General features: G+C 37.3%; 1 protein-coding gene across 7 annotated transcripts in view; it reads right to left on the bottom strand.

The window, feature by feature from the left end:
• The window catches only part of EMB1135 (RING/FYVE/PHD zinc finger superfamily protein), a 286,460-nt gene that overhangs the window by 69,186 nt on the left and 189,571 nt on the right, over positions 1–27,703 (bottom strand). For all 7 annotated transcript variants that reach the window (XM_089811317.1, XM_089811315.1, XM_089811319.1 and 4 more), the window contains exons 24-29: positions 27,524–27,623; positions 27,309–27,432; positions 27,126–27,203; positions 26,815–26,933; positions 9,947–10,006; positions 9,691–9,793 (exon numbers count right to left, since the gene is read on the bottom strand). In XM_089811317.1, coding sequence (XP_089667443.1) covers positions 9,691–9,793; positions 9,947–10,006; positions 26,815–26,933; positions 27,126–27,203; positions 27,309–27,432; positions 27,524–27,623 — 584 coding nt within the window. The remainder of the gene's footprint in view (positions 1–9,690; positions 9,794–9,946; positions 10,007–26,814; positions 26,934–27,125; positions 27,204–27,308; positions 27,433–27,523; positions 27,624–27,703) is intronic.

Here is a 27,703-nt window from a genome sequence, read left to right as displayed (position 1 = left end):
CAGCAAGTCAAATTGTGTTATTGCTTTTAGAATTCTCAATTGTGTAGTTTTAAAGTCAAACTCAATGACCCATGTTTCATGAGTACTGGTTCACAAAAACCTTGAACTCATTAGAATGAATAGGAGCAAAATGGGAGGAAGCTCCATGGTTAAGCACTTTTGCATTGGAGCAAAATGGGATGCATGACCTCCCGAGAAGGCCCAACACTTCACCTCATGAGCATCACCTAAATGCAAACTAACAAGACTCGGACCCGACTTTGACTCGGCAAGGGCAAATCAACTCGTGACTCGGCTCAGGCTCAATCGTGACTCGGAGAGCCAGGGTATACTAATAGAAATACCTTATAGAAATATAAGATATTTGATTGCTTGGAGGGTTGAGGTCGCAAGTAATTTTGAACCGACAGAGGTGGCCTGACTCACCGACCCAAGTGACTCACGGCGAGTCACGTTACTATACCTAAATGCAATGAGTGTTAAGTGTTCCATTCCTTCTAATGCGATATAGGTTCTTGTGAACAACTACGCATGAAACACGGGCCAATGAGTTTCACTCAAAAAATATAAAGTTAAATTCTAGAAACAATATCACAACCATATCAGCATACTTAGCAGCTACTCCTTTAGCTCTAGAGGAAGTTGTCAATGTTTCCTTATTCATTGTGTACACTCAACATATATAGCAACTACAAACCATCTCCCAAATGCAAATGCCAAGACAAAAACCACACACTATAAAGCATTCGTCAAAAAACTAAAAATTTGTAGACAATTTAACTTACTAAACATTACTACAAGCTTCATCCACATAAATATTGTTCCTTCCCCATATGGAAGGAAGTAGGAGATAACAAAATTCAAGTGCAGTTTTCTTGCCTACTTGTGTAGACAAAATATTTTTGAAGCAAAATTTTGGACCTTTATTACTCACCTCTATTGGACCCTCCCTATTCTAAAACTCTCCACCCTATCAAATTTAATCCTCTCATTGTGCCACCAATAGAGACTAATCAAATTGGTGATGCTAGAATCAAATGAAAATGTCAAAAAAAAACCTTTCCAAATCAATAAAGTGAATCATAATGCTTCCCGAGGGAAACTCCGCAACATTCTAGTTTCTCAAAACTGTTCATGTTTTAAGATTATCAGTTTTCCACAACCCATAGAGTTATTGTAACTGACTTTGGATTCAATTGTCTGTGTACACATGCAATCGAATCTAGAAACAGTAACAACAATCTCCAAGTTTTATTTAGCAATTCCATGCATTAAATAAAGTTGATTGTATCAGAAGGAAGGGCAACCAATCCATGAGGATTTGGGACACACATCATGATTACATAAGTCCATTGTCAATATCTTTGTTATCAACCTTGAACTTTTGGTGATTAAGCAATAGTCTAGCTCCTCTCTAATATTGTTACACACATTGTATAGATCTTGTCTAATATGCTCTTTCTGCAAACAATTTCGGTGCCATTGTCCTATGGTAGTAACATAAAAAATCTCATCAATGAAGAAAACATTCATCGAAGTTGATAGCTGTTTTGTAACTACCCAATATCTCCACTATTTTCATGTATAATTTTGTATACTATGACTCTTTTGTAGCACAAGCTAAGGAGTTAAAAAATTAATTATACAGGTAGCTAGCTAAGAAGCATACAAGAGCATAATAGCTTATTGATTCAACATAGCTAACCTCTCCAATCATGCACAGATCTCATGCATGATAACACTTTGTACTGAAGTGTCTAACTTGTTATATCATTCTTTTTTTCGTAACCATTTGTGCTCTAATATACATATTGTTGTCTTAAACCATATTATTTACATTTTACACTCCCATTATAACACATTTGGTTTGCTAAGCATGTCGATCCACCACATTCTGTCATAGGTCTCAGATCTAAAGCCAAAAAAATTACCATAATATAAGTACATAGTATTTTTATTTAGACCTTATCTCAATTAATCATTAATCTATTAGCCTATATCAGGCAAAAGCCTTTTTTGTACGTAGTGTCAGCAAGACTCAAACATAATAAATTCCTAAAGAATAGCACACATTATCCATCTCCACTAGTACCCCCAACAATCATCATACTAATTTTAATTTTACACAAAAGCCATTATGAAATAGATATCTGATAGCTCGTTTGGTTCTCAAATTATCCACAATAAGATATTTTAATAAAATATCTCTTTGTATCCAAAAGGAATAGATGACATTAAACAAATTCCAACGAGGCAATCATATCTAAAGTAATATTTCTTTGTTCTGAAAGGAATAGATGATATAAACAGATTTGGCAAATGCTAATGAGGCAGTCACATCCAGAGTTTCCAAACTTGGAGTCAGACTTGACTTGCCAGCACACGATTTTGACTCAGACTCATTGATGGAACTCTAAATTTCGGCAACATCAGAGCCTCCATTTGTTACCCTCTTTCACCCGGATCACTATCACTTCACTTTTTGAATTTTTATATCTGATTAGTTATAATATGCTTTCCTCTTATATCCATGGGTTCTACTTTCATACACCATTTGTCTAATGTAAAACCAACTCTAAAAAAGGCCATCTTCTTCATATGAAGTTTTATACAATTCCAACCCAAGCCATACTTGAACAAACTGAACACAATTCCATTATACTTTTAGATAGTATCTACAAACAGACTAAGACATATATATATATACACAACCTCAAAGTTGACAGTTTCTAATTGAAAAGGGGAAGCTGAATCAATGAAAACAAAATTAAGCAATGATATTTTCTGACTATGAATCAATTAAGGATCTCACTGGGATATCACAGAATGAAAAATTGGGACAAAGGCTAACACAATAAGCCAATATACAGCAAGGCATCCAAATCAGCATTTATAGGTGACTGGAATCAAAGGCTGCGATTTGAATAATATTAAGGATCCATAGCCTTTCCAGATTCAAGGTGGTAAAGAGTTAAGTTAAAACATATTACAGTGCCTATCACTTCCAGATTTCTATTTTATTTAAAATTTTGCAAGTGCAGATCCGAATTACTTCTGGCACCAGTTGTCTCTTCAGTATGAAAGGAGTAGATATGAAGCAGCAAGAGTGGCAGTTAGAAATCATGTGCACAATTTTGAAGACAATTTCTTTGATTTGCTTGAACAATATGGAGAGAAAAATAAGAGAAATCGTCCAGGGAGAACAATAATGTTCAGAGAAGACCATATGCCATCAAAATATATGAATGTTCATGCGGGGAGAAGATGAATACTGTTTGTCAAACATATGTTTCCAAAAGCAAACTGTCTATGAATTGAACATTCAACTTATGGGTTTGAAATGATTAAGAGTACATCGTAGAAGATTTAGAATTGTTAGCAATATCACAAAACTTGGAAGAGAATGATAAAGCCATTGCGTGGAATAAAAGCAGTACATCGTAGAAGATTTAGAATTGTTAGCAATATCACAAAACTTGGAAGAGAATGATAAAGCCATTGCGTGGAATATATGCAATTTAATTCTACTGCATCAGCAACAAGACCATGGAGAATATCGATTCATTCGTTCTTCAACAGGCAACACCAGTAATGATCGACATGGGTGTCATATAGGTCCCTAGGTGCCATTGCTCACACAAACATGGACATTGAAAATGAAAAACCAGTATGTTACAGACGCCTCAGTTATATTTGACGGATTCAGCAATGAGAAAATATCAAATGGAATAGGTTCCTATTTGCGGTGAACTCATGAAACATTGAATATTAAAGGCCTGATAGCTATATTAAGGTGCTCATGATAGTAAAAGATTAAAAGGTGTGATAATGAGGTCATTAAAATAAAATTGTAATAAGATACATAATTTATTAGTAACAGGAAATGACTTAGAAATAACGTTTCATTTGAAAGGTCACATCTCCCTTATATCTAAAATATAAATAAGGGGTATGCTATTCGTAAATTCAATATTCAGAAAAACATATTCTGAAGGAGGAGTATTTTATATCTACTTGTACAGAGGAATAAGGGCTATAATATGACTTTGTAATATAAACTCATTTATTTTATTTTAATAATAAAATAAAGTCTTTTGTTTATTTTTAAATGGCATAAAAATTTAAACTAGGGATGAATCGTCCTTTGTAATTATTTTTTGGAATTCTATATACAATTTAAATGTCGGATAAGTGGACATGGTCATTTAGCATTTTAAATTTGATCATCACAAATATTGTGAAATATCAAATTGTTTTCGTATTTGTGTCTACTTTGTCTCCCTACCAGAGGAGTTAAAGTTCAATTTAGACTGCTTTAAGATTGCATAAATATTTGATCTATCACATCTTGATTATTTAATTGTTCGCAGTATAAGTGCATAAGAACTTTATAAAGTTGTACACGAAAATTCACTGAAGTTAACTCTATTGCCCGGATGAGCAGAGGCACTGGTCTTTCTATTATTGAAGTCAGAAAACCTATATATTCCTTCTACAAGCATTAGATCCATTATTAAAACCTTATACAATTCATTCAATTCAAACACTCAGTATCCAATTTCATTTTAAATCGAGTTCAAGGACCTTGCCAGTCGAAGAACTACAAAGCTTAAATTCGCTTTAGAAAAGCTCTGAAAAAAGTAATCAGGCTCGAAGAGAAGGTCTACCCGCCTAGGTGTAGTGGAGCCTGAAATGCAAGGGGATCAAGGTGATTCTCGTTCGTTGGCCAGAACTGATTGTAGAATCCTATTGGAGAAGTGGCGGGCTCTTGGATTTCCAATCTACAGTTTTGGAAACTGTTAGCACCGGAATTTGCGCCCTAAAACTAAGCACCTAAATACTTAGAAATTTTGGTGAACATGGGAACAATCACGAGTTTGTGGGTAAACTATGCAGGTGACTGAACCTCCGGATTCTAGGCCGGTTCCTGTTTGATGCTATGTGATGCTCCACCTATACTATGAACTTTTGAGGAAAAGGGGTACGAAGTATGAAAAAGAGGATTATTTAAATTGAAAAGGTGATGCACCAAAACAATGATGAAGGATTTGACGTTTTAATAACACAATGATGTGAAATTCAATCAACTATGAGATACAACTTTGATGAAAATCTCTACATAAAAAGTGTTTCAGAAGAAGGCTTTAATGAATAATATCAAAAGATATAAACCATAATCAATATTATTTCATTAAACTGCACAACTTATGACCTATGCATAACAATTTTATCAACACAGATAGGTGCGAAAATGAGACATAAATTTAAAGGTTCTTGAGAAAACACAGAAAATAAACATCAATCACCAGCCTTGCACACAAAAAATGAGTCCCAAAGTAGATCCAGCTAACTGTATTATGCCTTCAAAGGTCAAAGAACATCAACTTCAGGGATACGACTCAGAAAAAATGAGCATACAAAGGACAATGGAATGTCACAATAGTCTTCTCTGCTTTTAGAACTGCATCCATCCATCCCTTGGTTTGACAGTTTCAGAATACTAAATACAAACCCCTTGGGGTCAAAATCAGGAAACAAGGCTACCAAAAAGGAGTCAAATCTTATCAAAAAAGATGACTCACTGCCTCATAACTTTACTAAGTCAAAACAGAACCTATGACTCACCCTTAATTGTCCTCAAAAGACTCAAAATGTCAATAAATGGCCTCAAACTGCCAAGACAAGGTCAAAATTCGACCCACAATCCTGAAATGACTCAAAAGCCTTAGATATTTTCTTCATGACATTAAATGATAGTACTAAGTCTTTGAAAAATAAAAACCTCTAAGACTTAGTATTTTAAACACATGTTAATTATATTAGTGAATAAGTCTAACACCTCCACTTGGCATAAGATAACCAAATATTAAATAGTTTATAAAATACCATTAATATTTGTTTTCTACAAAAAGACTTATTCAAAAATAAAAAATAAAAATTATTAACATGGTTTAATAACAATACCATGAATGTTTACTTAAAAACCCGATGGCTCATTTTAACTTGAACTTGACAAATGTTTACTTTAAAAACCCGATCGCTCATTTTCAATTTGAACTTGGCAAATTAAAATCATCCCATCCTTAATATCCCGGACTTCAAAGTTTTATGAGTTCGAATTTGGGGCAATATGACTTCACATTGCAACCCTAAACTCACTTTTGCAGTTGCATCAGCTTTGGAAAGCTTGGGAAGACAGTCGAATAGGGTTTGAAGGCATTTTTTCTGCTTCATTTGTGGCCGCCATTTGTCTACATTTTCCTATTGCTCCACCATGACTGGAAGCATGTTATTTTTCTACTGCTTTCATCACATTGTAGTTGGAAGCCACCTTCTGTAGTCGCCATTGTTGAGGGTTTTGTTTATATGCCGCCACTGTGACTTGTTTTGCTTAACTCGGCCATGAATGGAAGCACGTTTTTTGGATTGTTGCTTTTACTGGAAACGTGATTGGAAGCCGCCATGGAAGGTAACATTTTGCTCTGATTTGAAAGGCACATTTTTCTTGAATGAAGAAACAACTTGTTTTGAGTTGCCATTATGGGTTTCTATTCTGCTTGAAGCACAATTTTTTGAATGTACACACCATTGTTGTGGAAGTAATAAGAATTTCGGGGCATTGTATTTTCTTCTTCTGCTGCTTGGGTTGCCATTTTGTGCTAAGCTGGAAGTACGATTTTTTCTGGGCAGGTTTTCACTTCTTTTTTTTGCCGCCAGTCCATGAAAGAAATTCAGTGTTTTTTGTTCTGTGTTTCTCTTTACAATCCTGTAGCTGCTCATTATGTTATTTTCTACCTGGCAGAGGTTTCAAAAATGTTGATTACCACTTTTCAAAAAAAAAAGGTTTGTTGATTGAATTATGTGCTCTTAAGCAAGTATACTATGCTAGCTCTTGCCTTTCACAATATTCAGATTTTAAGGTCGGCTTTGATCCTCTTATGTGTCACATTGGAAAATAAGATTATCTAGCTTTTCCATCCTTGGATAACTCATCAAAATGATAAGCAACAGCTACATCATTCCGGTTCAGCTGAAGCTTGTCCAGCAAGAGCTGTTATCAAGGACACACAATGAATTCTCCCAAAAGAAAATGAATGTAGCTTCTCTAATGATAACCCAGCATTTGTCTTTTGTTCAAAAGACTGCACCATGGAAAGAATTTCATATTTTCAGCTCTTGCTTGGATGGTAAAGAGCTGCAAGTCACTGAATGTCCCTGTCCAACATCCTAAAAGTCTTCATCATAACTCCAGTAGCCTAAGCTTTTTTTTTTCTTTGCGGTTGTTGTAGTACAATGACTTCTGCTTCTACTATCAGAGTGTTATGTATCAAATACTCTTTTGCTAATTTATATGAGCTCAGAAAATTTTGATAAAGGATGCATATTTGGAACTTGTTAACATATTTGTTTATATCAGGAAACCGAACTGAATGATATAGCTATCACTTATAGTGTGTTTCAGCTCTGTATGTTAAACACTCTTGCTTTGATACATGCATTTCTTGCTTTGTTTTAAGACAATGACTTTGCATCTGCTCTTAGTGCCTATTTTTTGTCTATAAAACAACTATCCTTGCATTATAACATTGTTTTTGTCTTTTGATTCATGCTGCTGTTTTGTCCACATTTTTTATCTTTTACTGTTGAGTCATTGTTTGACAGTCAATGGTTTTTTACCATTACTTTGATCTTTGCAGCAATAATCATTGATATTAGAGGATCTCGAATAATATCTTCAAGCAAATTCTGAGCTTGTTCAGCATGTAACTACTTAAAACAAGATTTCATTGCCATTGCTACCCTCTTTGTATACTATTGCAGCAACTAAAGACAAGAACTGTCATTCTAGATTCTTTTATAATCTACTTATCTAACTTTAGATGCGGAAGTTCATCTGAATCATTCACTGTCTTTGCATGCTGAAATAACTACTTCCTGACTATTGGTACTCTGGTTTTTTTATGAAGTTTGAAACTGTATTCCATGATGTTCGAGCACAGGCTCGTGACACTCATAAACTATCCTTCTATGATTTGCACTTATTCCTTACAATATCAATATGCTTGCTATTGATTATAACTAAAGGTTTCATATCAGATATAATATGTCCCTTTAACATTATACTTTCGGTTTTCTGCTTTTTTCATTAAAGCTCTTAGAATACACTTACTGTTTTTGTATGTATTTAGAATAAGAGAAATATGACATGTGCGGGTGCGTGGTTGTAGATAATCAGTTATTGCTTAGATCTTTAAGATCTAACTCCGCTCTTTCTTATGCAGGAAAACAAGAACCGGGAGCTACCAGATCGAGGACCGGACCAGGAGCAGCAACAAAGAACACTTAACTAGTCAAAGGCTCAAAAGGCAATGACTAGTTACCCCTGACTCTTCTCTCATATGTCATATCTTTCTTTTATTGTCAATATTTATAAAAACAGTAGTTAAACTCACGGCTTGTGTGAGATATTTTACTTTCGGCATTTCATTCTTTTATAAAATATCAATTGTATATTCGAGAATTGAATGATACAAGGACATTTATATTCTTTCAAATATCAAATGAAAAGTGCTTTCAGAAAATAAAATTTTCAGGACTGAATTTTAACATGTGTTAAAATTAAGTAACAGGAACCAACACTCATAGCCGAGCACAGACTTGACAAAAAGAAAAACCTCATAAATATACAAAAATGAAAATACATCAATTCATTTAAAGACCATAAAAATATAATTTGACTATCAATTTGTCATCATTCACACATAATACCTGTCATTTGACACTAATACTCTCAAAATTTGAAATATTAATCGCTACGTCCGTTATGTTCTGGCACTAGAAGAATCTTAGTTAAGGAATCGACAGTCAGAGCCCGAGACTCAGCATTCTTGGAGCAGGACTCAGCTGTACTTCACCACACTCAGCTAGAATTGGCTCAAGAATCTCAGTTGAATCACCTCAGCCAACTTGAGGATTTGGGAGTTCGCAGAGTACTTGGTGAGTCTTCAAACTATGACCATCTTGATTCATGGAAATCATATAATAGGATAAATACGATATGATACTCTTCTTTAATCTCTCTTGCTTGCAGACTTACAAAGCCACCTTTTCATAAGCTTTGGTCCAATTGGAAACATGGATTACAACATTTATGAAAAGACAAGTCCATACATCTCGGCTATTGAGCAACTTATAGAAGACATGACAACAACTTGACTTAGAGGAGTAACTTTTGGCAAATGCATGGACCTAGGCTCATATCATCATTTCATCATCAACCATGTTAACCACTCAAGCCCACCACTATATTCTCTATGAGCTATTTGTTAATGTTTTGCCTTGTTTTAGTAGGCATAACAAGATTTTGCAATTCTGTTTTTTGTATTGTTGCTGCTATTTGGTTAGCTTCCAATTTGATGAAAAAAATGGTTGGCAGCCATAGAGACAAGCTGTTTTCAAGGTCTGCAAAGCTGAAGTAGTTAATTTATGTTACATTGTCCAGAAACAACTACTTTTGATGAATGTCCAAGGGTAAAAAACCCCAACTAATCTCCAAAAACAGTACAGACAAACATGTGCGAAATAGAAGAGTTACCTGAATAAACAAATATTACTTAATGAATCAGAAAGAATACATTTGCAGCATTAATCAATTATTATTTGTATGGGATTCAAAAGGGGCAGGAAGACCTGTTCAGCAGATATTTCAAACTCCTCCTTCCAGCGTGTGCTCGCCTTTTCCATTGAATTTAGCTTTTTATACTTGGCCCGAAGTTCAAGAAGAGTCATTTCTCTGGAAGCAACATAAATTATTATAAGTGTGCAAAACACAATCGATGGATATAGTAAGCTTATACCGAAAAATGGTGTTACTGTAAAAATAATTTCAGGAATGTGATTGTTGAATATGTTGATGAGCTAAAACTCTTTTAATACGTCAGCAAACCTTAAAGCCTCCCCACTTGCAGGTCGAAAAATCTTATATGTTTTCGGAGATGAACCCAGACTGCCAAAACAATATTTACCAGGTCAGATCAAACAAACAAAAAAATGTCAAACGTGTCCTTCAAAAGATTTCTTCACATGCCAATCTTGACTTTTTATTATTGTTTAACTATCACAGAAGAGTATAGCATACTTTAAAATAGCACTTCAAAGATTTTCATCAGTGCTTTTTCCAAAAGATTATTTGAATAAACAAGACAATTAGTATCTCATCTAGAATTGAAAGAGTTTTTTATCATGTCCATAAAACTAGGAAAGATAGAAAGAGTGCCCCAACTTTAAGCCAGAGTAGCAGAGACACAGGTTTTATCTTTTCGATATGTACCTTTGATAATGATGGCAAAAATGTATTTTAAACACTAGATCTAAAATATGCATCGCTACCCATGTAATTCTTTCTCCTCTTAGTCAAACAGAAAGTGTCAAGAACTTACTTTTGAGAAAACAACATGCAAACCTGTACCATATCTCATTTAAGCCAAGTGAATAACGTATAGCACACTGTGATGTCCCCTTTCCAGAATAGGATTTGATTTAATGAACAAATAAAAAATAATAAGCTATAAAACAATCTATATGTTAATATAATAATAATAATAAAACATAATATAACATAACATTATTAATGATGGAATATAATAATATAATGAAGAAATAAATAAAAAATTAACAGATGATAAATTTAAATATAGAATTAAATAAATAAATAAATAATAGTGATGATTTATAAAATAAATAAATAATATAATAATTCAGTATAAATAATAATAATATAGCTATATGACAACTGTCATAATTTTGTGAAGTCAATCATGTTATAGATCTCAGATAATAGAGACCAAGAGATAAAATCAAAGTTGTTGGTGCCAATGCAGATGCGTGGTTTTTTTTTTTGGATTTTGGAAACCCCTCTCTCTCTCTCTCTCTCTCTCTCTCTCTCTCTCTCTCTCTATATATATATATATATATATAATTGGGAAAGCCTCAAGCCCGACTCATGTAATTATTTGAAGATAGGGTATAAAGGAAAGTATTTTCCTTTGTTGTAAATTATTATTGCGAAGTGATTAAGTGTGAAGTGTTCAAGGAAGTGCGAAAAGAAGAAGAGAGTTTGGTGAATGCGAGTAAGCAATCCAAAGGATTATTGGATGCGAGGTTTGTGATCTGGTAACAAGATCAGAAGGAGCAGAGGTCTGGTTGAAAGGATAGAGAAAGAGGAAGGAGCAGCACAGTACAATTCTATTATTTTGCAAGGAATATTACAGAGATCATTTCGACAGTGGGTTCATTAGTCTTGCCCCTGAAGTTGTTTGGACAGTGGGTTCATCTGCCTTCCACAATTCCTAATAGTGTCGGAATCTCGTAACAAAGATTCAAAGTCACCTAGCAGGGACTAATATGTACTGAATGTTGTTATAGACTCCTAACAAGGTCCATCCTCTACCAAGGAATATTTATATTAGTACATCATCTTGTGAGTATCATCCTCACCGGGGTTTTCCCTTTCATCAAGGGTTTCCCTAGTTAACATATTTGGTGTTATTGTGTATGAGTATCTTGTTATGGTTTCTGATTATATTGTTCACATGGTTACGTTTTACGAAGGTTGATAATTGTGACAATAGTTGGATAACTGATTCACCCCCCCCTCTCAATTATATTGGTGGACTATATATTCTAACTGTATATATATATGGTAAGAAATGCAATAACAGTACTTTAACCCTACTCAAAAAAACATGAGTCAGACAAACCAACGTTAAATAGAAAATCATATCCAAGATGTGAAGTAGTACCACAAATTCACCTGTTTGTCAAACCTTTATTGCAAAATCAAGTACAGACTTACACCATTCCCAATAAGTTTCATATAGAACCAAAAATGAAACCAATGCAAAACGCATATGACTGAAAAATACAAAGCAAAATTAAAAAAATTAAAGTAAAAGCAACAATTTATGTTTTCTTTTCAGAACTTAATTTCAAAATTAAGTCCAAGCTTACAGCAGTCAAAAATAATTCTTACAAAGGCAACTATAAAACCCTAGACATGTTGCTGAAAACATAATATTAATGCAAAATACAAATTAAAAGTATCAGATTCAACTATTCTTCCAAATTTTATCTGAGAATCAAAACCTACACTATCTGTAAACAAAATGAAATCGAAAGGGAAACCATAGAATTAGACGAAAAGAATTATGCAAAATCAATATCTCAATATTGAAATTCAAAGCAACAGCAACAATTGCTCCAATCCTTGCCTCAAAGCTCAATCCAAACTAACCCCAATTTTATAAAACCAAAAACAAAACCCTTTGCATCCACAGGAAGTGCTTCTTGGGCACCTCCACAGAGCATCCATGGAGCACTGCGCATCAGAATGCATCACCACCAACATCCAAGCATTTCTAGAGAGAATCACTAACTTAGTATAATAATGAATATGAATATAAAGCTAATAAATGCAAATCAACCTATATGCAAACTTGGTGCCACCACACAAGGGAAATTGCAAGGTTATTGCTTTGATAAGTAGAGTAATGTGAATGATGGAGATTTCTCATATCAATTTTACGACTTCTAGTAACAGATTATCGCTGCAATTATCAATAGTTGAGCTTCTAGCAAATCAAGCTCCTCACAGGTCTTGACTACCTTACTAAGGATTCCACCAATAATATTGACTATTGATGTTGAAGTATAGAATCAACTGCCTAAGTGTTCCAAGCAGCTAATGTAGAAGATCAGATTCCCAAAAAATATACACATTAATCGCCACCAAAAGAAAAAATTCTACTTGGATATGTGATGATATCAACTTATCAAGTATAGAAAATCATCTAAGCTTCTTTACTCAGACATAACAATAAATCAGTGATTAACCAATTTGCAAACAGGCACAAGGATGTCTCTTCAGACGTCAAGTGAAGGCAACTCCTTCCATATTGAAAGATATAAAGTACAAATAAAATCCAACTTCTGAGCGGATATGGAACAGAGAGAATAAATACAAGGGAAAGGAAAATCAAAAATATACTCAACATCCAATAGAGAATAGCATCCAATTTGTCATTCACACACAACCATCTTTGAATTAGACATTAATAAGACTCGGTAGTTAACAACAGATTAGATTCTAATATACAATTAGCCTTGATATAGGATACAATTAACAAATACACCATACAGGATAAGGGAGTAGCATCTGCAATCAAGGTACCGAAGCTATAACGCCAGCAAAGAATTATTAATACTTTGCTTCTTATGTTCTCTTCTCCCGCGATGAAGGCTCCCGCGACAAAGGTTGACTCCCAAGACACTAAACTTACTTCCTGCCATCGACTGTCCTGTGTTGCCCTATATGCATGGCTCCTTCTCTACTCTTTACCTTTTGCGTTTGTGTGCCCTCTATGCCCCTTCATTCAACCTTTTCTATCTTTCTTTTGTTTTGTTCTATGTCGTTCTTGTCTTCTCCCTCGCGACTAGAGCTCGGGCTTCATAGGCAAAGTGTTGAGACTGCTCTTCCTATCTCGGGTTCCTAGTGTTTCTGTGTGCGTCAAGTTACTAGCATCTGCTTTCGATTTTAGCTAGACGTTGATAGCATTCCTATTGTGCTTTCTCTCTCTGCTAGGATCTGGTTTCTCTTATTGCCAACGGTCTCTACCTATGATTTTCATGGGTTTTCTCAAATTTTCATCACCTTCCAACGTTCGTTCACCTTGTTGTGCTTTGTCGAGTTTTTACATCTCCTATTGCTTGTGGGTTCCTCAATTTTTCATCATATTGACATTATTGCCTCACATTGGCTATCTCTATATTACTAGTATGTATGGATGTGTCTAGGGCATACAGGTATCTGGTGGTGATTGGTCTTTTACGTTTTCTGGATCAATTGATTGCTGCAATGACCACAGGGGATAGTTGTCATCCACAGCATCAACATCTGACCTACTAGAGGTTATGTGATCGTGTATTGAAGCTGGAGAATGATAATAATTTGCTTAGAGAACAGGTTGTTGCACTCACAATTGAAATTGCAGAGATCAAAATGTCTACAGAACTGAACACCTTGAATATCAACTGATTTTCAAATACCTATATCTCTGAAACATCAAGCTTAAAATCCAATGTAGAATTTGTTATTGAACAACTAGATGGGCTAGAAAAATCATGGAACAACAAACTAAAATGGCTACAATACACTCTTCTCTGATTGTTGAAACCAAATAGAAGGTGAAATCATGGGCCTCTCTCTGTACCAACATAGATACTACTACACCCTGATTGAGCTTAAATAAGATTGTACAGGGAAAGATTGATGATGAGCACATACGTCGCACACGTGAGCTCAACTTGTGTGCTCGAGGTCTCTCACCCACTGCTGACCCAATTGTTGCTAGACATTCTCTCCTCTCTAACCAGCTCAGTATATCCAATATCACTTTAGATAAGTGTTGGTTTGGTACGACAGATACTCTTTTCATCACGTTTTTCCCTTTTTCTGACAAGCTTCATGTCCTTAGAGCAAAGAGAAAAATGTTCTCTCCCCCCTCTAAAATTTATCTTGATTAAGTTCTCACGAAAGCACAAGTTACAAAGCTGAAACATACAAAGGGAATTGTGGCAAAGGCTAGGTAAGATAGAAAGTAGGTTGTTATTACAACTCTTAGAGCAGTTGTTTGTGATTCTCCTACTAGGTGGGTAGCAAGGACGACCTCCAAAACCGCATGACAATTTCGGCAATAGTCTGACAAGAGGAATTCTCTTCTTGTCAACTATTGGAATGGCAATGGCTCTTTATGGTCATTGCCTGGTCTCTTTCACGATGCGGTGGGGTCTGCCGATATTTTGGCCATCACTAAGACTCACAAGAGTCCCATGTGCCCTCTTCCAAGATACCCTGGGTACCACTGGTTGTCAGTTTGCAGAGAAGAGGTTCGTACTTCTGGTGGGGTCTGTGGATCCGGAGGTGTTGCTTGTTTGATTAGAGATGATATTTTCAAGTTTACATCAATAGTTCACTCTGATGCCTTTGCCAAATTCATGTGGGTCTATATTGGCGTCAAAATCACCTACAGAGGGACATCTTTCTTGCTGTATACTATTTTCCACTAACCTCTTCTCCATATGCCATGAATGATAATGAGGATGGGGATCCTTTTGGTGACCTTCAGGAAAGCATCTCACAGTTTGCTGCCTTGGGTGATATCATTATTCTTGGGGACTTCAATGCATGAACCAAGAATTTCCAGCCTCCAATACATGACTGTGGCTCTGATTTGATCTGCACTTCTGAGATAGATCCGGCCACACTGTGGTGGTGAGAGTGTTGTGGACTATGTCATCACCTCTTCTTCCTTCATTCCCTCTATTCACTGTTTCACCATTTCTCGTGTCCCCTTTGCTGACCATGCTCTTCTTAGCATTGTCATCCGATTTTCATCTTGTCTATCGTCTTCTTTTCAACCCTGCCCCATCCAGCCAGACACTGCCTATACCCCTACTTGCTTCTGTTATTCCAAGGTTGATGGTGACTTTTTTCCTACCATCTTAAGAGACTCCTAACACCAACTAGTTTTAGTGATTCGCATGCAGCCTCTACCATGTTTGATTTACTTGCTTCTGCCATGTGGGATTTCGCTCTCCTTTCTATTCCTCACCGCTCCCATCCCTCTCAAGTCTAAGCGTCAAAATACTTGCCCTATGAATAAATGGTTTGATGTCGATTGTAAAGGTTTCCATCGCTCTATACACTCTGCTTTTGAGATTCACTACCTTGTCTTCGCCCACCTGCGTTTATCTTGTCTCTGTTTTCTTTGCCACAAGAAGGGTTTTTTTGCTTCTTCTCAATGCAAATCCCTTTGCTCCACACTTATCCAAAATCCGCAGATCTTCTGCCGTACCCTTTCCCTCGGTGTCCCCCCTCCACGCTTCAACCTCCCACACCATTACACTTTATGACATACCGAGTCAGCCACCCCTTCATTCCATTCCACCTCCTACTGCCATCTGTTCACCCCCTCCAATATCTTTGAGGCCATTAGATCCATGAGATGCACTAGAGCTACGGATGAGGACGGTTTCCAAGTAGAACTTTTCAAACTTGGTGCTCTAGTCCTTGGATCCTACCTTCCTACACTCTTTAATAGTGTCTGGACTAGGTTTCCGGAGACTTGGTTGCAACATGTGATTTATCCTATTCATAAGTTTGGACCTGCTTTGGACCCAGGTAACTACAGGACTACCATGATCTAGAATACTTTTGCCAAACTTTATACCATTGCTCTGAACACCATGTTATCTAGAAAGCTTGATAGGAGAGGTTGTAGGGCTAAAGGGCAGGCTGGTTTTCGTGTTGACTATCAAACTATGGATCACATCTTCACAATTAGGGCTATTATTGAGGAGGCTAGGCATCACTTTGAGAAAGTCTACTACTGTTTTGTGGATTTTCGTAAGGCTTTTGATTTTGTTCCTCAGATGGCCTTATTTTAGAGACTTGGAGAGATTGGGATCTTAGATATGTTGTTGACTGTTATTATGAGACTGTACAAGAAGGTGACTGGTAGGCTCGGGACTCTTGAGGGCTTTTTTGTTCCAATTCAGAGCACCATTGGGGTGAAGTAGGGTTGCCCTACTCTTTTTTTATTGTATATTGACGAGCTCGAGGATTTCCTTGTGAACTCCTCGCATCCTGGTGACGGGTGCTATTTGCATCAAGTTTTGATCTCCATTCTCCTTTTTGCAAATGATGTTCTTGTGGCCTCTTCTCCTGACAGTTTATAGAGACATCTTGATGGTCTAGCTTCTATTTGTGATCAGCGTCAACTCGTTGTCAATCTTGCTAAGACTCGTGTTATGATCTTTAACTACTTAAAGACCTCTCATCTTCATTTCCTTTTTTAGAGGCAAGAGATTGAAATCACTTCTTCTTACATGTATCTTGGGGTAAAGTTTTTGGGAACCCACTTCAGTTTGAGACCAGCTATCCAGTCCATAATTAGTAAGGGCATGGGTTCTCTACCCATGCTCGAAAGACAGTGTTTCAAACATCATTTTCAAAACATCTCGTCCAAGTTGTCCGTCTCGACTCCTTGGTTAGATCGACCATTCTTTATGGCTCGGTGGTTTGGGTACCTTCTCTTCTTGCTTTTGATTGGGCCTCTATTGAGCATGTTCATACATTGCTTTTACAGCGCATCATTAAGTGTCACAGACCCACCCCCCACAGCATTGTCTTAGCCAAGTTTAGAACTCATCCATTCAAACTTGCGGCCATTTTTTACTTGACCCGGTTTCTCCATCGACTTCGTGGATTTATGGATTCTGATGTTGACCGACATAGATATCCTCATTTGGCATATTGTTCTTCTGTTCAGAATAAGAGATATGACACTTGCACTAGATCTCATTGTTGGTATGCTAAGGCCACCTCTCTGTTAGGTTTGATAGGGATTGACATTGATAGTCTTCCACCATACTAGTTCTCGCTGGATGCGGAGCTCACCTCCTCCCCCCACGTCAGGAGTTGAATGAGTATGTCAGACAAGATATCTATAGACACTACATTATGACTACTTGGATTAATCCTCATGGTGGATTACATCCTAAGATGGCCTTTTATGCAGAGCATTTTCTTGAGATTCAGAATGGTATTAATGTGCGTCCTGCATATCTTTATCGGCACTAGTGTCACGCCCTACGATTCTCTTTGGGCTTCTTCAGAGTTGGCTCTCATCATCTTCGGGTCCGCACTGATAACCATATGGATAGAGAAGATCAGATTTGTAGACTGTACTCTAGCTGAGGTTGAGACTAAGACCCACTTCATATTTCATTGCCCTGTCTACTATGAGATCAGAGGGAAATTTTATAGTTTATTCAGAGATTGTTTCTCTCTTTCAGCATTCTTCAGCTATGTAGACCAGCGGTGTATTGCACTTTATCTTCAGGAGGCCACCCAGCTTCGTGAGCATACCCTGCAATCAGTCACACCTCAGACCAGCTCATCACCGCCTTTTTCTCCCCTTTGTCCCCACCACGGGGTGCGAAAAGGCCATCTAGCATCACTCCCTCCAGATATCCTTCTGTGACTGATTTCTTTGTACCAAGGAAGGATCCTTAGTCCTTACCTTAGGTTTTCTAGTCTTGTGTTTTATTTCGTTTCTTCTCGGTCACCATTTGGTGCTCATACCTTGGCCAGCTCTTTTGCTTGTATGCTCAATCTCATAAACCCTTGTGGTTTTTTGTTGGACATTAATATTATTATCTTATCTTATCTTATCTTATCTCATCTCAATTTGGATAAGGAACTATCAACCATTTCCTTAGGGGATCCTATTATTAGAATGTCAAAGAGCATACTTTGTACATCAAGGTGGTGAATATACCAATAACAAGAGACACAACATAACAAAACTTAGAATACAACTATACTAAAAATCAGATTATTGCATTCATAATAAGCCATTCAGATATAGCAATCCAGATATCTACTTGATAAAGACATTAATGTCATCAGGATAAACTTATCTAGTCTTGCATACTAAAGCCACCTAGATCAATATATCAATGAATATATCTATATAGCCATTACTCATATCAATCTCATAGACCTGTCAAAAGTTCAATGTTATAAATGTGACAAATTTGGACATACTCACATGTATTGTCCAGAAAGGAAGAAAAATCATGTCACCATGGCCAAAGTCAAGGAAGTAGAAGAGAAGAATGAAAAATACTCATTATTCAACCTTGCCCTATCTAGTAAGATAAACTCAAATAAAAATACTTGGATAGTTGACAATGGAGCTTCCAAACATATAACTAGATTTAGTGATAAATTTGAGTCTCTTGACGAATATTTAATTGAAGAAGTGACAATAGGTGACAACTCCACTTACCCTGTGAAAGGAATTGAGATTTGCTTAGTAAATCTAAGTACACGTGTTTATGAAAGGTGACGATCTTTCATTTTATAAGATGTTAGGTCTCTATTGTGAGGTGATTGTCTCAACAATAGGTTGACATGTTATCATAGACTTCATTAAATTGCTGTCCTGGGATATGCCAGATGGTATGATAACAAAAAGTATTATGATTGACCACTGTTATGGTCCCAGAATGAGCCGGAAGTCGTGATACTGTTTGTTTTGTTTTGAGTTCTTGATCCATTGTCATGATAAGACCTATTATCTTGCTCTTTGCTAGTATTCATGACTATGAAATGAATTATAATTGATTACCTTAGTCCCAGATCGAGCTGGAGATCATGCTAGGTTACATTAAGATCAAGATGGACATCTAATAGATTATACCCAGCTATTGTCCCGGAATGTGTCGGAGATATGGGTTGATGAACATTTTTTAAGATTGATAAAACCTAGATCATGTTGTGAAACAATCGCATCCTACCTCGATAACAGGGATTGTTGAAATTGTAGCATCAATCAAATATATATTATTAGACTATGACACAAGATGTGTTTAATGGACTAATATATGAATGCATATATATACATGTAGATCAACATTATATATATGCAAACATACATTACTCTAATCGACTATCATATTGATTCGATCAAGTTTCGATCAATAATAATGTTCTACTGATAATCCATTCATATCTCAGATTACATGATGTCTAAATATCCATAACCTCTGATCATGTTGATGTGCAGACTACCATCACCATCGGCAATCAGATGTAAATTGGGATCACCGATTATGATCAGTATTGCATCTCTTGATATTGCTGATTAGAGCAACTGAATATGTTAATATTGTATTGGTTAAAGACATGATTGGTTAAGAGTCATGTTTATACAATTAGACATGACTCCTCCCAATTATAATATTGAAAGAGAAGATGAATGGAAAAACATCAATGCAACACATGTTATTACCTTCGGTCTGATATATCTGCATTCACCTGTTACATATAATAAAGATCAGTATTATTTAATTTATGCTTCAGATCAACACTATTTGATTGAAAACTCGAATACAAAGCCAACATTGAGATCAGAAAAACGTTATTTATATATGTGTGTGTGTGTGTGTGTATATATATATATATATATATATATATATATATATCTGCAATTGATTATAAAAGAAGATTTCATAAGCCCCTGAATTCACAGTAAATAAACTCTACCTCGTATATTTGCTTCACCTAATCTATTTTAGTGCAATTTGTTGCATAATCAAGTTGAGGGAGTGTATAGTGCATAGTGTCCAAAAATATGGTCATACAGACCCTCAACCAAAGCACCAACTCCCTGCAATTTTTGCATTGTCTGTAACAACCTGGACCACATTCTCACTACCCACTATATCTATGGCCTCAATGAGAATATTAGAGATGAATTGTGAATCCTTCACCTCCCCTTGACAATCAATTACCTTAAGAAACATTGTCCCTTTGGGGGACACAACAATCACATTAATTAACGGCATGTTTCTTGTATCTTTCCAACCTTCAAACACAATTGTTACACCCAATGTTTTCCAAGAATTTATAATTGGTTCAAGTGCTTTCTGTAATAACCCCGTCTGGTTATAGCTTAAACAAAACATCAATTTCTTTCATTAATCAACAATCTAGTATTTTGTCAAACACTTGGCAAGCATTCTCCAATACTAGCATATGATTTAAATTGCTATGGGCTTAACTAATCCACAAACTACAAATTCCCAAGTAATAATCTTGTTAGTTTAGTTCCAACTCATTTGCAAAAGTTCTACTGGCTGAATTATGATACTAATTTAGTAATGAACAAAGAACAATTTCCTCATTCAGTGTCTTTGCACAGTAATAAACTGTTGATTCAATTATTTATATCAATTGAAAACATTGAACCTATTATAGAGCATCCAATTGAATTCTGAACCAAATTGCGGCCTCTAGTGTCTGCTACATGAGCCTCACATAGGATAGTGGAGTTCCAAAATCAAATTGCAAACCTCTAGGTGTTAAACGCAGCCCCACTTCAGCACAACACGGGCTCCCAACTTGCAACGCAAGTCACAAAGTCAATGCAAGTTCTCCCAATACAATTGCAGCATGTTTGAAGATAAATGCGGGGCCTAATTGGTTTTTGCTGACCCATCAAAAGTGATCGCAGGCATGAAAAATAATACCAGTTGCTGTTATAGAAGAATATGGCAGCCTTGAAGAATACATAGCAAGCTCTAACCAGCATACATAGGTCAGTAATATATAAACATTGCTCCTAAATTTTTCAGAATTGATCCCAAAATTCTAGGTAACAAATGCTTCTCCCAGCCATAGATGAACACAGTAAGGAGATGTCACAATCTCAAATCCAATCCATTATACATCAGCAATGGATGGAAACCCACAACTCAAATACCCTCACGAGATAATCAAAAGATAAATCACAACAGCAAATTCTCCTTAGACATAGTTGAACAGTAGGAGAATGACAAATTGTATACTTCAGAACAATTTGCAAGAGTAATTCTTAGAATAACTGTTATACTTCAGCAAGGGCACATACAATCAGAATTCAGAAAAGCCACAAAGGCAACAAAAGCAAATAAATATTCAAGCATGTTTTCCTCAACAAATGGGGTTGTATTTATAACCTCCAAATTCCCTTTTCTTACCAAAATGTAACTTCACTCGGGAAGTTTCACCACACAACATTAATTAGAAGCTTCCATTAGATTCTCTCACTTGATTTGGCTTAACTAATTGATAAATGGCGCTTTCCATTGATAACTCAACCTTCAACTTAAGTGAAATTATAAAGTTAAATTATAACTTTATAATAAGCCATTTAATTATTTAATAATAATTTGGCCACTAAAAATATAATAACTCTCAAAATACTCATCATTTAAATATGTCATCTAGTGGGAGTGCAAAGCCACGGTGGGGGGTGAACACTGTCAGTGTTGCAGGACCGAACAACGCCCATGCACAAAATCCAGTAGTGATGGCGGGACCAAAAGAAAAGCTGTCGAAGTTTGATGGTGATGGTACGGCTGATCCCATCTGACACTGTAAAACATGTGAAACGATCTAGAGGGCAAATGGCATAACGGATGCAAACGAATGGGTGAGGCAATTTCCGGCAATCCTACGAGGTGTTGCAATTGATTGGTTTACTAATACAAATCCACAAAAGCTAAACAGTTGGGACAACATTAAAAAGGAGTTTATCGCAGAATTTCAACTGTTACGCGATGATAACGAAATTGCAGCAAAGATATTCAATACTAAGCAGGGGAAGAACGAAACTGTCCGCGTCTACGCCAAGAAATTAAAAGACTTGATAAGTAAAATGGAAAATAAGCCAACAGACGGACTTTAGAAAAGATGGTTCGTGGAAGGCCTATGCCCGAAGTTGCGGAAGAAAATGAAAATTATGCCGCCGTCGTCATACAAAGAAGCATACAACAGAGCAATGAACTTGGAAAGCGAGCAGAGGACGGAAAAAAAAAAGAAGAATAGTTCTTCCGACTTAAATGACGACGTGTCCTCAGGAGAGGATAGCAGTGATGATGAAAACAGTAGAAAGAAGGTTCGCGCCCTACAGAAGGACATGATCCATATGATGAAAGAATTTAAAAACATGCAAAAGGAAACAAAGGGAAGCGAACTATGGTGCACGGAATGTAAGGCGGAAGGTCACACAAAGGGATCCTATCCAAAGAACTAGTTTTGCGAGATATGCCAAATCATGGGACATTCCATAAAAGAATGCCCTTTCAATCTAAAAACTAGAGAACCTCAACAGGTGCTTCTTACACAAGAACTTCTACGTCAGGAGGGAACGGAAACACAAACATTGATGGTGCCACTTCGTGTGGGTACAGAAATAATAACATAGGGCAAAACAATAACAATAACAATGGCAGTCGAAGTCAAATTCAGTACGATGCGAACGGACGACCAATCGTGCAATGCCGAGCATGTAATTTGTGAGGCCACTTTGCCTGGGATTGTACAACGGCAAACACACCAAAATTACTATGGAGATGGTACGGACCTGACGATCATGAAAATGCCAAGTGCCAGAAGTCTAGAGTGAATCTAATCACCGTCGGAATGGACAAAGAGGAGGTGTTGGCGATCACACGAAAACAAGCAAAACTATACACCGACCCAACGGAAGAAAAGAAGAGGCTGGAGGAAGTACGAAAGGAAAATGAGAAAGCAACATAGGCGGAGACAGCTCAGTTGAAGGACATCGCGGGCACGTCACCAAGGAACTGCACGGAACAGAACATCGTATGCCAAATATTACAAACTGAGGTACCCGTCAAAATAGGCGAACTATTGCTCACAATGCCTCAGCTCTGGTCAACACTCACAAATATCGCGCCAACTGCCAAGTTACCAGGAGAACTAGGAAGAGGGAAGGAAATTGCTGCCAGTGGAGAAGACCCAATGTTGTTAGCCCTTACATCTGGACAGCATCCGGTGGCCGTTGAGATGGGGATTCTCGGAAGTGTGCTGACGGACACAATTGTCGACAGAGGGTCCGACGTGAATGTCTTACTCGAGGATAACTGGAAGAGGTTGGGACAGCAAACGTTGTGGCCACCTACATTCCAGTTGCTAACAGCGGACCAACACGACATTAAACCTCTCAGCGTCCTGATGGCACAACCAGTGACAATTGGCACACAACCGTTCTTGCTTGACTTTGTTGTGATTCCACTAAAGAGAAAAGGATAGGACACCATTCTGGGCCACGGATGGCTTATTCAAGCAAGAGTTAAACATGACTGGAAGAAAAACACTTTATCACTTGAAAGCAAAGGGCGGAAATTTGTCATTAATTTGCACACCCAGATGGTGAGGCAAGAAGCTTTGTCCTCAAATTCTGAAGAAGAAGATGAAGGGAGGCAGCGTATGGAACCAAATCAGGAGGGAATCCTGCGATTGGAAGGAGGATCAACGGACGACGATTTGGATTCTGTCAACGGTTTTTACCACTGGCAGATAGAAGACTACGAACTCTTTCCGAGTTGTAATATGTTAAGGGTCGACAAAGGTGAGGAAAAAATGGAAAATGAATGTCTGAAGGAATACAGAGAAGCAGAAGAAGGAAAGGCGGTTACGGCTAAAGATGAGGGGAAGAGCATACAGTACACAGGAAAGATCCCACCATCCGATACATGATGAACGGACCACACAGAAAAAAAAGAATACACTGCACCATAAAATTAGTTGAAGGGTGTCGACAGCAAGGAAATAATTTGGATGAGCAACGACTGCAGGAATAATGGGCCACGGAGGTGACACAGAACAAATGCAAAGTGTGGCATGATAAGCACCTAGAACTGAACAGGTTTCAGCCAGGGCAGTTGGTGTTGAAGTATGGCAGACAAAATAAACTAGGAAAATTTAAGCTCAGGTGGGTTGGGCCATACTAGATCCAAGAGGTAGGCAACAATGGAGCAATAAAATTGTGGACTTTGGACGGACGCGGAGTGCCGCAGGCAGTGAACGGGGCGAAGCTGAAGATGTACCATGCCAGGAAGACTCTGTCGTCGTCACAGAATGACAAAGTCCGAACTCCCTCATCGTCGCAGGATGGCGAAGTTTGGAGGAAAGGTTGAGTTGTATATTTTTGTTCAAAGTTGAGTTGTATTTTTTGTTTTTTTGTTTAAAAAAAAAATAAAAGAAAAAAAGAAAAAAAAAAGAAAGAATGTTGTATTTTGAGGGAAAAAAAAAAGAAAACAAGAAGTTTGAGAAGGGACCACGCGGATGACTGTTCTGCGAGCAGGATGTCTTGCGGACGTGTCTCTTTCCTCCTCCCGCAGATGTGTATCCTCTCCCGCGGACGATTTCTTCATCCTTCCGTAGATACTTTATGCCTTCTCACGGATGAGACCCGAGGCGGAATTCCTTCCATGGAGTTAACTTCTTCATCGCAGGTTGCCTTTTAAACTAGCGGATGCTTGAATTGTTATAGTATAGCAACACTTGTTGAAGCCATTGCAGCTCCACCAGAAAAGTCTCTCAAGTCTACACCAACCACTCGTTCCACAACACAACCTGAAATTAATGGTTCCTTTGCGGCCTAGCTCATTCCCCGCATTGTGTTCTCCCGCGGATACCCTTGTTTCTCCAACGGATGGTTCTATGCAGCGGACAAGCAAAATAATAAAAATAAAAATAAAAAACGACGACAGATTGAAACAGTTCGAAATGAGTAATGCTTGATGCCAAAAGGAAGGGAAAACATCAACCGTTGCCAGAGAGAGTATTGGATCATAAGAAAATCACAAAAATGGTGTTTTATGTGGCTTTGAAAGTGCTAATTTGGTCTTGGCGGCGAGGGGTGCTGCCCCAGGACCCAGCGGGGGCACTGCCCCTCCAATCCGCTAGGGGCGATGCCCCTTAGACCCCCAGTTGTTGCGGTTATCAATCGTGGGAAGTGTGACCAGTTGATGAGACCTGGAGCTGGTACAGACATGGAGCATTTGTGTACCAGAGGCACTTGGAGTAGGTGTTGGACGTGAGGCTATCTTGATGGATGCATGGAGAGCTCGGGAGGAGTTGCTCATCCAGTTGAAGGCAGTTCAGCGACACTTGGCTCAAGGTACCCACGAGTTGGAAGTAGAGAAAGCAGCACAGGTGGCTATCAAGGTCAGCGAAGTAACTAGTATTGTGTTAGCAGAGGCTACAGATGCAATGTGGTTTGGGACCAGTTTGGTGTAGGCACAGGACGAATGTGAAAGTGATGTGACAAAAACAGATCTATCTTATTGTAGTTAGCCAGTTAATGTATTTTGTTTGTTAATTTGTCTCAAATATTTTGTAATTGTCGTCCAGTGATGACTTTTTCTTTTGTAGGGGATGATGTCGTGTGTAAATATTGTGTAGCTGACAGGGTGTTGTCGTCGGTAAGAATTTTGTAGCCAACGGGTAGATTAGGATTATTATGTAGCCGACGGACCCTTTCAGAAAGGTTCGGGGGGAAATATTAATACCCCGTCTAGGATCATTGTAAATCATCTCATCTCATCTATCTTTTGCTCTATATGTAATCGGTTGGCATATGCAAATAAAGGAGTACTGTTGCTGCTGTTCATGTTCATTATCTGTGTGCATTACTTAATTAATCTATGCGGTAAACATTCTTGGCATTAGAGGACATCTCTCTTGTCTTGTAACATTCTAGAAGTCATTCCCTTGGGATTTGGTCTTTGGAATTCATTGCTATCAGCTTCATTAACAGGCAGATTGGGCGCATTTCCAGCTACAGGCGGATTGGGTGTTTGCTCATATCATTCCCACTTCTTGTCCAATACTTATGCCATTGTGGAGGGATGATTTTATGAGGGTCTTGGACTGATTGAAGGCAGTTTTTTTACTGTAGCACAGCACTATTCATATTACTATAGCAGCAAGATGGGAAGTCATTACTAGAATATCATGTTATAATGCTAGAGTAATTAGGTGTCCATTATACTCGCCCTATTGCCAAATTTCAAGGTGATCATAGAGGTCAGACAGAAGAGTCACTTTCATTGGAGTTAGAAGAGTAAAACACAATTTTTTGTGAACCAAGTTCAATTATCACATGAGATGGATCTACACTCCACTATATAAGAGAGTTTTGTATAAACAAATAAAGTGGAGAACTACGATGCAAAGCACCAACATGTCAAAAACAACTACACAGGGAGAATGACAATGTTGACGGTGCTGTGATTTTTTTTCCTTGCTTTTTCTGACACACTTCCTACCCATCTTGCTTCAATACAGTGTCATCTTAACAAATAAGTAGCATATCACATCATACAGAATCATACCATTCGGTGGCTAGCAAACAATGCCTTCGACCAAGCCATTCCCGTCTCGATTCATAAAATCCAACATCGGCCTGGTTTACAGAATTCTTCAAGTTCTGATCCAACAACTCTTTTACAGACTGCAAGGAAGAAATTTAATTGTTTAATCATCAAGGAATCAAATCTCATATGTTACAAGGAAATAAACAAATAAAATTATAGACAAATGCTCATGCACACTTTACAAGGTAGTAGAATGATAAATTTGAAAACAAACTCTTCTATGGCTGATCCATTCTGAGAAATTCATGATGTCAACTCCAGATGTATACCTCCCATGTAATTCCACGATCAATTTGTAACGTAAACAGCATAGTTGATGCACCAGACATTTTGTCCACATGTACTGTCTGATCACATACATAATGAATTAGAATAATAGAACAAACTGATAGCATCACACCTTCCACAATATTATGACAAAATTTGCAAACTTCAAAATAGATAATACTGACCTTTGCGGAGCCCTGTAGCTTTATGAGGTTAGCTTTGATGTCAACAATTCCAGAATCAAAATCACCTTCTTTACGAGCATCATGCACCAGAATATCTAAAATACTACTAAAATACTCAAAAAGCCTGCAGACAGTAAAATATACAATTCTTAGAATTGCAAGCAATATAAGATTCTGAAGTCTTTAGCATCTACAAAGCAAAGTTCCCAGTATACCTATTTTGCATATCAGGGAGTATACCCAAAATACGGTTTAAAAAACGCCCAATATCATGCATATCTGTTTCAAGTATTCGACCCGACGGTTTCTCTGTATCTGTTTTGAAACATGGGAAACATTAAAAATAAGAATTAATTCCAAACACAAACAGCAACTTGGATGAAGGGCAATCTAAC

This window comes from Cupressus sempervirens, chromosome 11 (assembly GCF_028749045.1).
Source record: "Cupressus sempervirens isolate cs-2001-9-10 chromosome 11, ASM2874904v1, whole genome shotgun sequence".
In the NCBI taxonomy this organism is placed as follows: domain Eukaryota; kingdom Viridiplantae; phylum Streptophyta; class Pinopsida; order Cupressales; family Cupressaceae; genus Cupressus; species Cupressus sempervirens.
Note: the sequence above shows the minus strand (reverse complement) of the source record. Positions and strands in the feature narration are given on the sequence as shown.